Source organism: Xiphophorus hellerii, chromosome 20 (genome assembly GCF_003331165.1).
Source record: "Xiphophorus hellerii strain 12219 chromosome 20, Xiphophorus_hellerii-4.1, whole genome shotgun sequence".
NCBI lineage: Eukaryota > Metazoa > Chordata > Actinopteri > Cyprinodontiformes > Poeciliidae > Xiphophorus > Xiphophorus hellerii.
The window spans coordinates 14,707,225-14,721,779 of NC_045691.1; the positions used below are offsets into that span (position 1 = coordinate 14,707,225).

Sequence of the window (14,555 nt, forward strand, 5' to 3'; positions counted from 1 at the left end):
TAATTCCATTAGCTTTCGTGACAGATTATTTTATTTAGTATTTTTGTTCTTGATTTTTTTTTTTTTTCTTTTCCGCTTTACACAAATTTTATTTTGTAGCAGCAGGGGCAAAAGAATTCAATTCAGAGGTGGGTAGTAACTAATTACATTTAGTCAATTACACTACTTGAGTAACTTTTTAAAAATGTATATTTTTAAAAATATTTTTCTTCACTGTACTTATTACTTTTACTTGAGTAATTTAATTGTGAAGTATTTCTACTCTTACTTGAGTAAAATGTCTGGTTTCTCTTCCCACTGAATGAAGAACAAACATGTTTTAGCCAAAAATTCACCAGACACAGACACACACCTGCAGTTTCTGTTAAAGTTTCGTACGTTTTTATACTGAAAAAAGCTGATTTGAATGCATTTTCTTTTGCCTGTTTTTGTTATTTTTGTTGCCTATATGAATTATTGTCATTTTTACCTTAAAATACCAAACTTTCCACTTAACTTTATACTTTGATTCGTCTGATGATTTTTAAATATTAAATGATCAGTTTCTCAGCACTTCATTAGACTTTTTACCAAATACGTTTTTACTCTACTTCAGTAATTTCTTTTTACTTACTTTTTGCTTGAGTAAAAATATGTTGAAGTAGTGCTCCTTTTACTTGAGTACAATTTTGCTGTAATTTACCTGCCTTGAATTAAATTAAAATGTTTTCTCTGCTTGTATGTTTAAGGTTGCTATCCTTTTGAAAGGTGAAGCTATACCCCAGTCTTAAGGATTTTGCTGTCTCTAAAAGGTTTTCTCCGAGTTTTACTTCATTTTAAGCTCAAATTAACTCCAATCAATTCTGACCAACTTGCTTACTCCTACTGAAAATAAAGCATCCCCTCAGCATAATGCTGCTTTAACTGTTGTTTCATCTGACATCAGTAATTTTTTTTTAGTTCTTTGAATGCTTATTAAAGAGACAGTGTAAAAAATGGTTGAAGGATGTGAATACTTTTGTGACGCGCTCTAATCTGTGTAACTTCTAAAGGTTTTTTCCCTCCAGGCTGCATTAACTGTGTCATTTTGAGGATGTGTCGTCTCAGTGGAGCTTTGTTTTACCTTTCTGAGTGGTCAGATGCTTGTTAGGCTGCGGATGGAGTTTTTCTCGTGCCGTATTGCATCCCTGCTGTCCTTCGTGGCTGCCTGCAGATATGTTAAAGCAAAGTGGCCATTGTCATTTAAATTTTCAAATCATTGTGAAGGACAGCAAAGCATCTGATAGAAATGATTACAGGGTCGAAAATTACAGGTTTCCTTTGGCCAGTGCTGATTGTTGATTGGGCACTCGGTCAGCGGGTAGGGGATGGGACGGGGCGGTTGACTTTTCAGGACTAGCTGAGGTAATGTGGCTTAAAAAATCTGAGAGAAACGAAAATTGGCATTCAGCCTATCTGCAAAAGTAGAACCTGGCATCGTTTTTCACTCAGAAACGTTGGTGCATCCGTGTCATACAAAGGCTGCGGTGGGATTGGATGTGGAGGTTCAGATTGTGCATAAATTGTCAGCGTGGCTATAGATGTAAAATGTTAGGCGAGGGCAATAATTGCATTTGCTCTGGGGTCATGTGATAGTGTTCATTTTGCTGTGACCGGTTTATCTTGTGTGCTACACCACCTTTCTCCTGTGTTGCACAGATTGGGGCTTGTTTGGGGGATGCTGGCATGTGTGTGTCACGCTGGATAGGGGTTTTATCTGGCATTGTGTCCATGCAGGGTGGAGATGCTATCAAAATTAAAACCTGCTTCTCTATGGAGCCCTGTCATCCAACAATGGAGAACAGCATTACCCAGAGTGCAGCAGGACAAAGCCTCCTTTTCTTATCTCAGGGATTGGAATATTCACAGAGTGATTTAGCTGCTTTTACCAAGGGGAAGTGTCAGGCTCAGGAAGAGAGAGACAGCACAGCAGAAACGGAAAAGAGGAGGGGAAAGTAATAATGAGACCTGCAGGATGTTTACAAAGAGATGTTAAAAGGCTGGAAATTGCAGATTGATGGGTAAAATTGGGGGCATGAGATATAACTACAGCATTTTCAGCCACATTTATTAAAATTGAGCATTTATTTTCATTTTGTTTTCACTTCTTTATTCAATCGTATTTGTCTTGCCCATCCCTGTGCAAGTCATTCAAGTGAGTGTGCAGTTGGAACGGGCCATGAGGCTCTGTCTGAAGAGGGGCCAGGACACTGATGACACAAGTATGGAGAATGCCATTCACTCTGCTGAATTTGCACTGTGGATTGGAGCTTTAATCTGGGGGCACGTTTGTTTATTGGCATAAAAATGAACATCTGCATGGAGCTATGCTTGGACGGCACGGTCTCCGCAGCTCCCTAATCGCTTAAGAGCCTGGAGATGTGGGGCATGCCAACGAGAAAACAGAAGAAGAGGGATTCAGCCGCGCCCAAGGCCGCTGTCATGCACTCCTTTATCTGCGTCTCACTTAAGCTCAGTCGCTTTCTCCCTTTTTGGCTTTCTCCTCCTGCAGGCCAACAGTTTTAATTTTATAGAAAGGTTTTATTTATTGACTTCACATTATGGGCAGGCATTTTTGTGAGACAACACATTTTCTTAAAAGCATTCTAACTCAAACACCTTGGCCACATAGTTTTGAGGCCAGCATCCAAATTGCCAATTGTCATTCAATGCAATAAGATGCAATAAGAAGAGATAAGAGAATTAAAGTGGGATTCTGTCTGTGCAACAGTAACTCCCCACCTCCATTTAAACACATTTCATTTAGTGTTTAGAGGTTTGGTGTTTATGAGGCACAAAAAATTATATTGGTTTGGTTTACTTTTGTTTTTGTGCTTTTAAAACCACAAGTTAAATCCAAACAGAAAAATATTTATGTTAAAATATGCTTTTTTCATTGCAAAAACACAAAATCCTACTGAGTATTTTTGCTTTAGTTTCTAGAGCAAATATCTTAGTACACTTAAAATAAGACAAAACTAACTTTTCAGCAAGAAATATGAGCTTCATTTGAGTCAATATTTCTGTAATATTTATTCCATTGGTAAATTATTTCACTTATTATAACATGGAAAAATGTTTTGTTATATGAGAAATAATCTTCCAATGGAACTAGTAATTTTTGTCCATATTAAGGATTTATTGACTTAAGCTCCTATTTCTTGCTGAAAAGTTATTTATTAATTCAGTTTTGTAGAGATTAGACCAAAAATACTTGGTAATATTTTGTGTTTTTGCACTGTTTACTAGCCAGACCGTTTTATGCGGTGCTCTATCTCCCACGCCATCCACCCTGCATCATGAGGGAATCTTTTTCTTTGTAAAACATCGTTATAACATAAATAGCACATTTCTTTGTGAAAAACACATGAAGTCATCTGGAAATGATACTTCTTCACTCTCTTTCACATAGAAGAAGTGTTTATTGCTGGTGCAGATTGGCCACTTCACAAAGGCACATTCAAGTACCAGGAAAAAAAAAAGAGAAGAAAAACAGACTTCAGTCTGGTTACTCAACAGGTGCATTCTGGTTTTAGAGCATTTTACATCTGGCCCTTTAAGTACTGCGATATTTACAGATACATTATCTTTATAAACATAAATCTCCAAGAATCAAGTGAAACAACACTTTAACACTTGGAGCTGCATCTAATTTCTTTCTTTATACACACAGTGTGTAGCGATTGGCTGAATGTTTGATACAAAGGGAGACGATCACAGTGGATTTCATCACAAAGAGCCTGGAGCATGAAAAACAAAAGACAAAAGAAATTCAAATTCAGTAGCAGTCCTGCACAAAATTGTTGTGCATCCTTCACAAAGGATGTGTTGTTGTTGTCCAGTCACTTCTCTCCTGGGCAGACTGATTTTGGGGCAACCAACAAATGAAGTACAAAATGTACAAAGGTGTTTTTAAAGCTCGCACACCGACTAAACCTCACTAGTGTCTTTTCCTTCCCGTTAGAGTAAAACAGGAAAACGGCATATTTTGTAATTAAGCACCTGCACCTTTTCTAGATTTGATGTTTCTTGAAAACATAAAAGGTTTCATATCTTATTCACAGATGACCTCCCCAATTCAAGATCAAAGCAGTTAAAGGGCTTTTAGATCTCTGACATTTTTCACATGTCTATGATTAATTTACAGCCATTTAAAAATCACAAGTTCACCTTTTCACACTGGGAAAAACCTCTGGGCCACATAAACTAAAGGAAATGAGCTGAGCAAATTAGTTTTTGATGGCGTTCATGTGATTTTCCTTTTTCTTTTTTTGACAACTGTCCTTTTAGTGACAATGCCCTTGTGTTCCAGAAGAAATTAGATGTCAGTCATTACCTAGTAAAAATAATGCAAATTGTAAGGTGTAAGTTTGGTGTGTGAGCAATAGAAGTGTTGTTTGAGGGGTATAGGTTATACTGGTGGGCTTAATCTGTTGCTTAAACTAAGTAATTTCATTTTTTTGTACTTTTAACCACTTAATATTGGCAGGTAAGGTTCTCTGGGGTCTAAAAAGGCAGCAGTAATGAGAAGTGAGAGAGTAGAGAAAGAAGCAGAGATGCAACAATCAGAATTTGTGATCAAATTTTTCAACACTGATTTAAGATGATCCCACATTCTCAATTATTGTAAGAAGTTTTAAATAAAACCACTTTATAATTTATTTTGTTGTTGTATGCAGTCATTAAGTATTTAGACAAATGTTTATGGTGCTGACCTTCCTGTTATCTGCTGTCAGAATCACTCTTTCTTGCACCCACTCTTTTTATTTATTTATTTTTAAATGTATTTTTAGTTATTTCTTTTAGTTTTTCCATGTATGGTTTTGTTTTTAACCATATGGTCTATTAAGACCATATGGTTAAAAACCTTCCTTCAGTCAATCAATCGCTTGTCTAGGTATGTAGAAAATGTAAAAAAGTTTCTTCTTAAATCTCTGTTCTTACTTTAACTTTATTTTTTGGGTCCTAATAGAGTCAACTATGAGTTTTTTTATAATCTGTACCCTCACCAAGGAGTTTTGGTCCCTCAACCTCCAAAATGGTGCATTCACTGATTGGAAAAAGGTAAATATTTTCAGTGTCTGACCTTACAAGGTCAAATTGGAGCCCATAGCACCCCAACACATCAGACAAGCATGCACACACACTCGTACCTAAGGCAATTTAGATCATTTTTAGAGACCAACTCGCCTCATAGTCATGTTTTTGGACTGTGGAATGAAGTCAGAGTACCCAGAAAAAAGCCACACATTCAGAGGGAGAACATGAAAAAAACAATCAAGGCCAGGACTCAAACACAGGAGCTGGACAGCATTGTTACTCGCTGACCCGCCATTCTTAATGCATCCAAACTGAAAACTTTACAAACTAATGTTAAGATTTTCTTGCTGAATTTCCACACCAGCTGAGTTGTGTGTGTGCGTGTGTGTGTGCGTGGGGGGGTGTTTACAAACTAATGTTAAGATTTTCTTGCTGAATTTCCACACCAGCTGAGTTGTGTGTGTGCGTGTGTGTGTGCGTGGGGGGGTGCGCGGGTGTGTGTTGGGGTGGAGGTGGGGTGTTTACCTTTCGGGGCCGATGCGTGCGGGTTAATGAAGAGCAGTAAATGAAATCCTTTATTGTGTTTGATATAATGTCAGCTTCCATTAGGGAAACTGGTGGAAGGAATGATTGCTAGACTATCTGGGAGAGGGTGTGCCGTTTGCGTGTGTTTGGCTTTTTTACTTCACGCTTGTGTGGACACCCCAGGGCACAGCAGAGGCAGAGAGTGTCTTCTGTAATTATAAAATCATTAGCAGGTGTCCAGAGGAGATATGAATATGACTGTAATCTGTCCTCGCCCATGATGGAGCGCTTGTCACACACTCAAATGTCAACCTGTCTCCACTTGCACATCGGGGGAATTCAGATTCAAAAGGTTTACTCCTAGCGACTGTACTCACTCATCGCGTGAACATGACAGCCGTCTCCATGTTCGGCCATTTTTCAGTCACTGTTGTCGCCCTGCTCAAACAAATCATTAATGGAACAAATTGCACATATTGAAATTTTAGGTGTTAAAGGATGTGACCTTAAAGAATTTTGTTTTTTTTTTTACATTTTTGTTAAAATTATTGTTATGTTGTGAGAGTATAATATCAGACAGATAATCTGTGAAAAAATAAAGTACTTGTGTCTTCACCCAGTGCTCCCAGTGCTTCCTGCAGAAATGCATCACTTAGACAGAAACAACCAATCAGAGCCAGGAGGAGGGTCTTAGTGCTGTCAATCACTCTCATGCTCACCAACTCCCTCTTCCTTTTTGCTAAGCTGTATCACCACAACATAGCCCGCTACGAATGCTAATGCTAGTTAGCATAGCCACTGATGACCCTAGGCAAATGTTTTCTGTAACAATAAATTGTTTTTCAAAATTAGCACATTAATCGGCGTACATGAGGTTGATTGACAGCGCTAAGAGCGTCCTCCTGGCTCTGATTGGTTGTTTTTGACTGGGAGCCAGTGTGATTCTTCAGACAGCAGCAGTAGCTCAGGTAGGAGGTGAAAGAGATCAATCTTTTCACAATTTATCTGTCTCATACTTTCACGGTGACAGTTTTAATAAAAATGGGGGAAAAAAAACATATTTTTTATAAATGTTACATACCTCAACTTTAAGGTGATGGATATTTTATGTTCCCGTCTGATGTTTTTTAAAATCAATCTCATGTTGAAACTGAGTGAAAAACAAAGTGAAAGACAGGAGAACACGTATCCGCTCAGATGTTCAAGTGAGCAGACATTTTCAGCAGTGACAAAGTCACATTGTAATCTGGAGCAGAGAGGCGGTTTCTATAGCAACGCTAGACATCTAACCTACACGCTGCTGCTTTTACCGAAGTCTGAAATTGGTGCGAGGAGCCTGGTTGGAGAAACAGAGATGGGAGGAGAGAGATGAAGATAAGACATGGCAGGAAGGAGAAGGAGAGAAGGAGGAAGAGGTGGAGGAGTGATGAAGCAAAATGAGAGGAAAGGAAGCAGAGTGAGATAAGAGTGAGGAGAGGATAGGGGGTGTAGAAGATGAGCGGAGGAGATTGATGCAGGGGAGGGGCAGGAGATCATCACCTGACCTCAGTGTTTGTCTCCCTTTTTGTATTTGTTGGTTCACTCTGAGTCATAGATTTAATTTACTGATAGCACTTTGTGTTGGTGGGAATTTCTCCTACGTTCAACACTGAGCCCATGCCCAATCTATATGTGTGCAAATGAATTTAGAAGTTAAATCAATACCTTATGCAATTTTCATTGCATGTAAACAACATACATTTCATGTGCATAAAGGGTAAGGAGATCAGTGTAGGATAATTGCTGCGCTTATGTGGAATCAGATGTGTGTTTAACCTAAATCCGTACCCAAAGAGACCTGTGACCAGCTGCAGCAGATGGCTCCGCTGACCCTGGTCATGACTCAGGGTCATGGTGGCTTTGGAAACACAAGCATTGAGCCGTCTCATCTGTGCATGTGTGCTCAGATTGCATTCATGAGTAACTACAAATTACCCAGGGCTGCTAGGGAAAGAACTGCTGTGTGCCGTTGTGGAATATTTGGATTAAAATATGGCTTTATCTAGTCCAATATTGTCTTGATGTATGCTGCCTTTCTGGACTATAACAGCTTAGTTGCTTTTATCAGAATAGGTTAGGTATCTAGGTCATGGGTGTCAGATGGTCTGTTTAGAAGCAGGCAGTGAGTGCATTGTTTTTGGTAATACAGTTTAGTAGCTTCTAGTTTATTATAGTACAGTTCTTTACAGTGAAACAGCATAAAGACAATATTATGTTATTTAATTTTAAAGTCTAAAGTTGGCAGTGGAAAAACAAACTTTAGGTGGGTGGAATCAACTCACTCACTCTTTGGTTACCTAGCAACAACCTGTTGAGTAACTCATGGTTACCTAGCAACTACATGTTGGGTAACTTGCGCAGCAGCAGCTTAAGCAGCAGTTTTCACGGCGTGGAGTGAAAACTGGATTAAACATGAAAGGTCATGCCACCAGTTTGGCAGTATTTCAGATTTTTAAAACACAAAAAAGAATCAATAATTATCTATATCGACTGATAAGACAATGTCAGCTATATGAGATATACGGATATATCTTATGATTTTGATTTTGACTTTGATTTTATTTTTTATTTAATGTAAACACAGCAATACATTGTTCCCACAAGTCTGATCTGCACCATCTTAATAGGCAAACACTTGTGCAATGCATACCGGACTCATGGGTTTGAGACCAACAAAAAGAAAATATGTAGACACTGTTGACCAATGTGCTAGAGAAATATACATGAACAGACTGACCCCGTATGAGATGGAGAAGAAAAATAAGTCAGACAAAGTGGACAAGCTGCCTCCGATCTCCTACTAAAATATAGTTCACTACCTAGTGAACATGAACAGCGTGTACACTATGGAGAAGCTTCACAGCTTGAAGTCCAGGGATGGATACAATAAATGTTTCAATAACTTAGTAAAGGACGTACAATCTCTTCATGTGGATAACAAGGTTGTGACTCGCAAAGGAAGTACACGTAGTAACATACATGTAGGCTCCATGTTCGTCTTTGCTTGCAGATAAAAGCTACATTAGCTAAACTAATTTTAGCTAGTTCTGCAGTAATAACTACAGTAAACATTACTGATATTTACATTGGTATAAATATCTGTGACTGAGTAATACTTATAATGTACTTATTGTATTGTTTATAAGTTAAGAACAAGGCAAGAGCTAGTTCTAAGCTTGTGGCTTGTTCATTGTTGTCATAGCAACCTGCCTGCCAAGATGGCTGCTCATGGACGTGTGACGTCACATGAGAACTACTTATTACGAAACTTATATCTTTTCGAAATCAGCAGAATATAAACAAAGATTTGTCATGGAAACACAGTCACTGTCTTGTATCTGTTTGTTCATGTTGTGCTCTGGATGTGGAGAACCAGGCATTTCTCTACAGAAAGCTGCCCTGAATTAGGACTTGTAATGCAGCAGCTGTAAGAGTGAATGCCTTAGAAATGACAGACCAGTCTGAGCAGGACTGGGCTTTGGATCCATCCTGCTGGCAGACACTGACACCCCGTCTCCCCTCCCTCTTTCACTGTTTTTCTCCTCTACTCTTTCTCCAAAGGCATCGGCTATTTTTAGCCCAGGCAGTCTTTTTTTGTTTCATTCTACACACTCGACCACCATACATCTCCCTTCTCTCAGTCCATCCCCTCATATCAGCCCGACCTAAACCTAACCTCCAACTTAGCCAGTTTGCTCCCTGACTGATCCGCTCCGATCCCTCCACTCTTCTCATTTCCTTCCATCTTCACTCCTGATCCGTTTCAGAGCTGGAGGGAAGATGGAGCTGCTGGCAGGTTGAGGATGTGTGTCAGAGAATTTTTTTCTTTCTCTTCTTGTTCCTACTTGAACACAATCAGCACCCTGTGTTGGTGTCAGTTTCAGTTTGATCATACCTTTTCCCTTTTTCCAACTCTTTTGGTACTGCACTTTCTTGGCTGACCTGTGCTTGACCGTAGCAGTGATGTCTTCAGGGGGCGTATCCTGAGAGCAACCCAGAGAAATTTAGAAAAGTAAAATAGTAATTCTTTGAATATGATGTTTGTAATTGATTAGGGTGTGTCTGAATCCTATTTCATTCCTTGCTCTTAAATTTAAGTGCTACGTTTTTAAGTGCTGGGGTCTTCAATTAGGGAAAAAGGGGAAGGACTCTTAAACTAAACACTTAACAAAGATTAGCAGGAGATAAAAGAAGGAAATTGAACATAAACATAGTTTTCATGGACAATAACAGCAGTGATGTTCGTTTAAGTCTTCAAATACTATTGGTTTTTCTGTTAATTGTTGGTGATTATCACAAAAAAATCCCAAAAATGTTCAATTTAAAATATTTTACCCTCATACCAACCAGTATATTGTTAATTTTGTTCATTTCAACAATCTAAATTAAGGAGAAAGTATTTTGATTAATTGTCAAGAGAAAAATTATCGTAGGAAGCGTATTAAATTTTGCTGTACTGAGTTCTGGTTGCAGTCTGATTAATTATCAGTATAATTCAAGTCTGTTATTTTGGAACAAGTTTATACTATGTAGTGCAGTGTGTTGGAAAAGTATTAATGACTCAAAGTTTTTCACATTTTCTCAGATTACATCCACAAATTGCAGGTATATTTATTTGGGATTTCATGTGTTTAATCAGCATAAAGTAAAGCATAACTATGAAGTGGAAGGAAAATGATACATGATATTTAACTTATTTTGCAAGTAATTTGAAAATGATGGCAAGCATTTGTCATCAGTAACTCATCTGGCATATTTACAGACCAAAATGTTTGCTCATTCTCCCTTTCAAATAATTGTATCAGTCAAACTGGATGCAGAATATCTGTGAAAGCTCATTTCTCATTCTGGTCTCATTTTAGGTGTTTAGATTGGGTGTAGGTCATTCAAATGCATGGATATGCTCTGATCTAAGGCATTTCTCTGTATCTCCTCTTGTAGGTTTAGAGATGTTTTCCTGAACCTCTTTCCATCATCTTATATTGAATTTATCCAGAGGTAAATGAGTGGAAGGGCACAAATAAATATGTACTCTGCACTTTTCATATATTTATTTGTGTCACATTTCACAAACCATGTATCATTTCCCTCTTACTCTACATGTATGCACTACTACTACGATGTAAAATCCCAGTAATATACACCTCTGGAAAAACTTAACTTAATATTTTCCAGAGCTGTATACTGCAGATTGAACTTGTATGACAAAATGTGAAAATCTTACATGGGTATTGATAGTTTTTCAAGGTACATTTAATTATTTTGTTAGAATATTTTGCGATACAATATCAAATTAAAATATTCTTAAATAAATCAAAGTAGATTTTATTTTCTTAATAGGTAACATTTGCATGTTTTCTCCTCCATAATAGACAAAATGCAGTACCTGATCTGGGCTTGATTACTTGACTCCTACAGCGTATTAAACCAAACATGATAACGTATCAGTCTTTCCAATGAGTGTCCTTTTTTACAGTGTGAAATTTTGAATTAAGTGCCAAGGAATATAAAGCTAACCCTAGGTAATTAATTTTAACCTAAAATGAAGAGAATGCATGTGTGAAAAAGCAAAAAGGTTATCACCCCTGTCTTTCCTCTAATGCTAAGATAGAAATAAATAGAAAGCGTATAAAACATGAAACCACAGTTCTGTCAGCCGGCGTCCCTCACCAGACTGCGACCGCAGCTCTGCCAGTGAGGGCGCATCAGTCACAGCGTTGCCCTTGAGAACGCATCCTCAGCCAGTCTCTACTCATCATAATGAGGCAGACCACACGGTGGATGTTGCTTGCCAAACACTGCCAACCCTCACGCCTACCTGGGAGCCGATAAGGACTCCAGCTGAGAGGGAAACGAGGACGACTGCGTAGCCAACCTGCTGAAAACGAGGGTGGATAAAGTCTGAAAGCTTGTGTGTAAAAATCTGAATCTGGCAGCTAAAAACTCAAGTGGTTAAGTGGAACGAAACAGTTAAATGGAGTGGTATAAATTTTCACTCCTATTAATGTTTTTTTACGTGTATTTCTGCTCTCTGCTTGGGAGCTGTTTACCACAACTCCACACTAACAGCAGAGGGTGATAAAACTCCCACAGAGGAGAAAAAGTAGAGGAAAAGGTCCTGTCCACACCAACACTGATGCTTTTCAAAGAAGTCTTTTTTTCTCTGCTTGATTCTTTCATTTAATTGCAAACTAATTTGTAGGTGAAAAAAAGCAATTTTTCCAAAGTGAAGATTTTACAAAGCTTTTTTTTATAATGTAGTTATGTAAATGGAAAAGAAAGCTTGAAAGCATAAAATGATAGCTGACTTTTTTCTCCACACCCACATTTGCTTTATGTGTTAGAAACAACAGAAACGACCCCCTTGTGGCTAGTTAGAGAAAATTTGACTGGCTGCTAAAAGATTCTACAAAACAATATTTATTTGTTTCAAACATGATTTTGTGCAACATTTGACTTGGCTTAAAATATGTGGTTAATTTAAATTTGTTTAAAACTTCTTCCAAGGTCATTTGCAACCCTTGAATGATTTTGTGAGGTTGCTGACCGCCGTTCAAGATTGGTACGAATTTTGCCCATTATAGGGTGATATTTTCTGAAAAGTGAAAATCTTTTAATTCGGAGGACATTTTCAATAAGGGGACTTCATCCAGGTTTTAAGGTTGAGAACAGACTTAAAATCTAGACAAAGAAATAGAAAAGCACTTTATCCAAACACTCAAAAAAATTGCAGGTCTTTGTTTAATGCTAATATTTTGAATATTTTGTATTCACTGCGAACCCTAACCCCTTGCTGAAGTTCTTGAAACCCCCACTAAAACCTATTTTAGTAGTTCAAACACCAAATTCACCTTAATAAACATTAATATCTATATTGGAATCTGTCTTAGTACTATCACAGAAGCTAGTTAATGCATCTCCCTTTGTGAATACAGCCAATCAGTTCCAATGAAAATATATAGCGCTCCTGGATTGGCTGCTTTGCAAACCTTAGCCAATAGTGTGCTAACTAGCTTTGTGCCAAAGGATTTCAGCTTCCTAAGCTGCATAATCTTTAAAAATTTTTTAGATCTGCTCTACAAAAGAATCCGCAAATAACCAAATTTTCCACAAATAATTTGAAGTAATGTTCCTCAGAAAAATCTGCAAATAGGTGAATCCGTGAACATTATTCACGGGGGTCCACTGTATGCGAGACTCTTTATGTTTTGGTTCCATATTGATATAAATATTCACTAATTTATCTTTTCATTAAAATTTTCCATGTTTAGAATGTTCTTCCCCTGTATTTATGTATTTATGTGATTGGTTTTTATGTTATACCACCTTCTGGTTTCCAAAATCTGGATGGGGATGTTTGTAAGAACACAGAAAAAACAATATTAATTTGAGAAAAATGCAGTACTGCGCTGCTGGGTCCTTTTTCTGGCTTCATCTCAGACCATCTGACTTCACACTATGAGATTCAAACTTGTGCTGAACACAAGTTTTGTACATCTTGCCTCGTCATGACTATCATTTTACATCACACTACTCCTCCTGTGTTCTGTGATGCTGATTATATTCTCATGCTGAACGGTGTGATTGAATATAACCATGACCTTCTCTCTCTCCTGCTCACCACCACAGGTCGGGACTGATATAGGCACAGCTATATCTTCTCTCACCATCTTTTCTTCTTACTTTTCTTTTCTGCACAGGAGAATGCCATTTCATACTACGATTCGAAAGCGGATTCAGACTATGTGAGTACAGTATGGACTGCTCCCTAACCCCGCCCCCCCGTTTCCTCGCACCGTCTGCCTGCCTTGACCCCTCCAGACACACAAAATCCCACTCATCCACTTCCCGTTCCCTTTCACCCCTTCCTGCAAGCCCTTCCTGCCCCTTCCCCTGGCCTTCTCGGTGTTGATGCCCTTCCTTCTCAGGTCGTAGGATCCTGCGCTGTCTGTGTGCATAAGTGAGTTGGCACTGCTGTATGGTGAGCACGGCCAGGTCGACATGCATGAGTCTGTGAATTCTGATGTCCTCCCCCAGACCTTATCTCCAGAGTTTCTTTTGTCCGATGGATGAGCCTGTTGTTAGCGGTCAACCTGAACTATTGCCTTCCTTCAAACACAAATCGCGCAACGACGTCCAACAGCAGCATAGCTTTTCTCTTATTTATGTCAGTCATCCCATTCAAAGAAAAGTTTCAGATGCTAAACAAATAGATTTTCCCTGAAATTCCTGCACAGAGTACGTTTTGAAATCACACCGACTGATTGATTAAGTTTCAGGGAGGCAGGGAAGAATCCCTTTTAGATCACCAGAGCAGGGAGAAGATGGAGCAGAGAGTGAGAAAAGAGAAGCAGAGGAGCAATAAATCATGGTGTGATTTTCTCTTTGTGCACGACAGTGTCGTGATTAATGACACAGCGCTTTAGGGCCTGTCAGCACATCTAATTGGAGAACATCGGTCATCATTAACATGGCACACTGAGGCCGAGTCTGTGACACACCTCTGACCCACTCGTCTACAACTTTACGACCTCCCAGAACCGATGGCGGGAGTCAGGCAGAGGTCGTTCCTCTCTGAGTCCCCACCAGTTACCCTCCCAGTCGGTCTCACTTGGTGAATCTCTTCAGTTAAGCTCTGATGCTTGAATATAATCCTGAACTATAAAGAGGATGTCACATGAAATTGGTTTCAAGCAAAAGGTAAGTCATTGTCAGGCTCTTTTCCCCTCCTGTGCACCTCACCTCGTTAATTTCTCCTCCTGTCGCTTCACCCTTATTACAAAAGTGAAGTGTAATGTACCCGAGCATGTCCGATATTCATTTTTATGGTAAAAAAATGTATTGACATTTTCAGATTTTCTTAGCTTTTTTTTATTTGCTGTAAACCAGACAAAGAAGCCTTTTTGGATACTGAATAAAATATACAGTACCAT

At 38.6% G+C, this 14,555-nt stretch overlaps 1 protein-coding gene across 1 annotated transcript in view; it reads left to right on the forward strand.

Annotated features, from left to right (window-relative positions):
• cacna2d2a (calcium channel, voltage-dependent, alpha 2/delta subunit 2a) overlaps nt 1–14,555 on the forward strand; it is a 223,473-nt gene that overhangs the window by 127,385 nt on the left and 81,533 nt on the right. Inside the window, 1 exon segment of the mRNA XM_032550637.1 lies at nt 13,323–13,367. Coding sequence (XP_032406528.1) covers nt 13,323–13,367 — 45 coding nt within the window.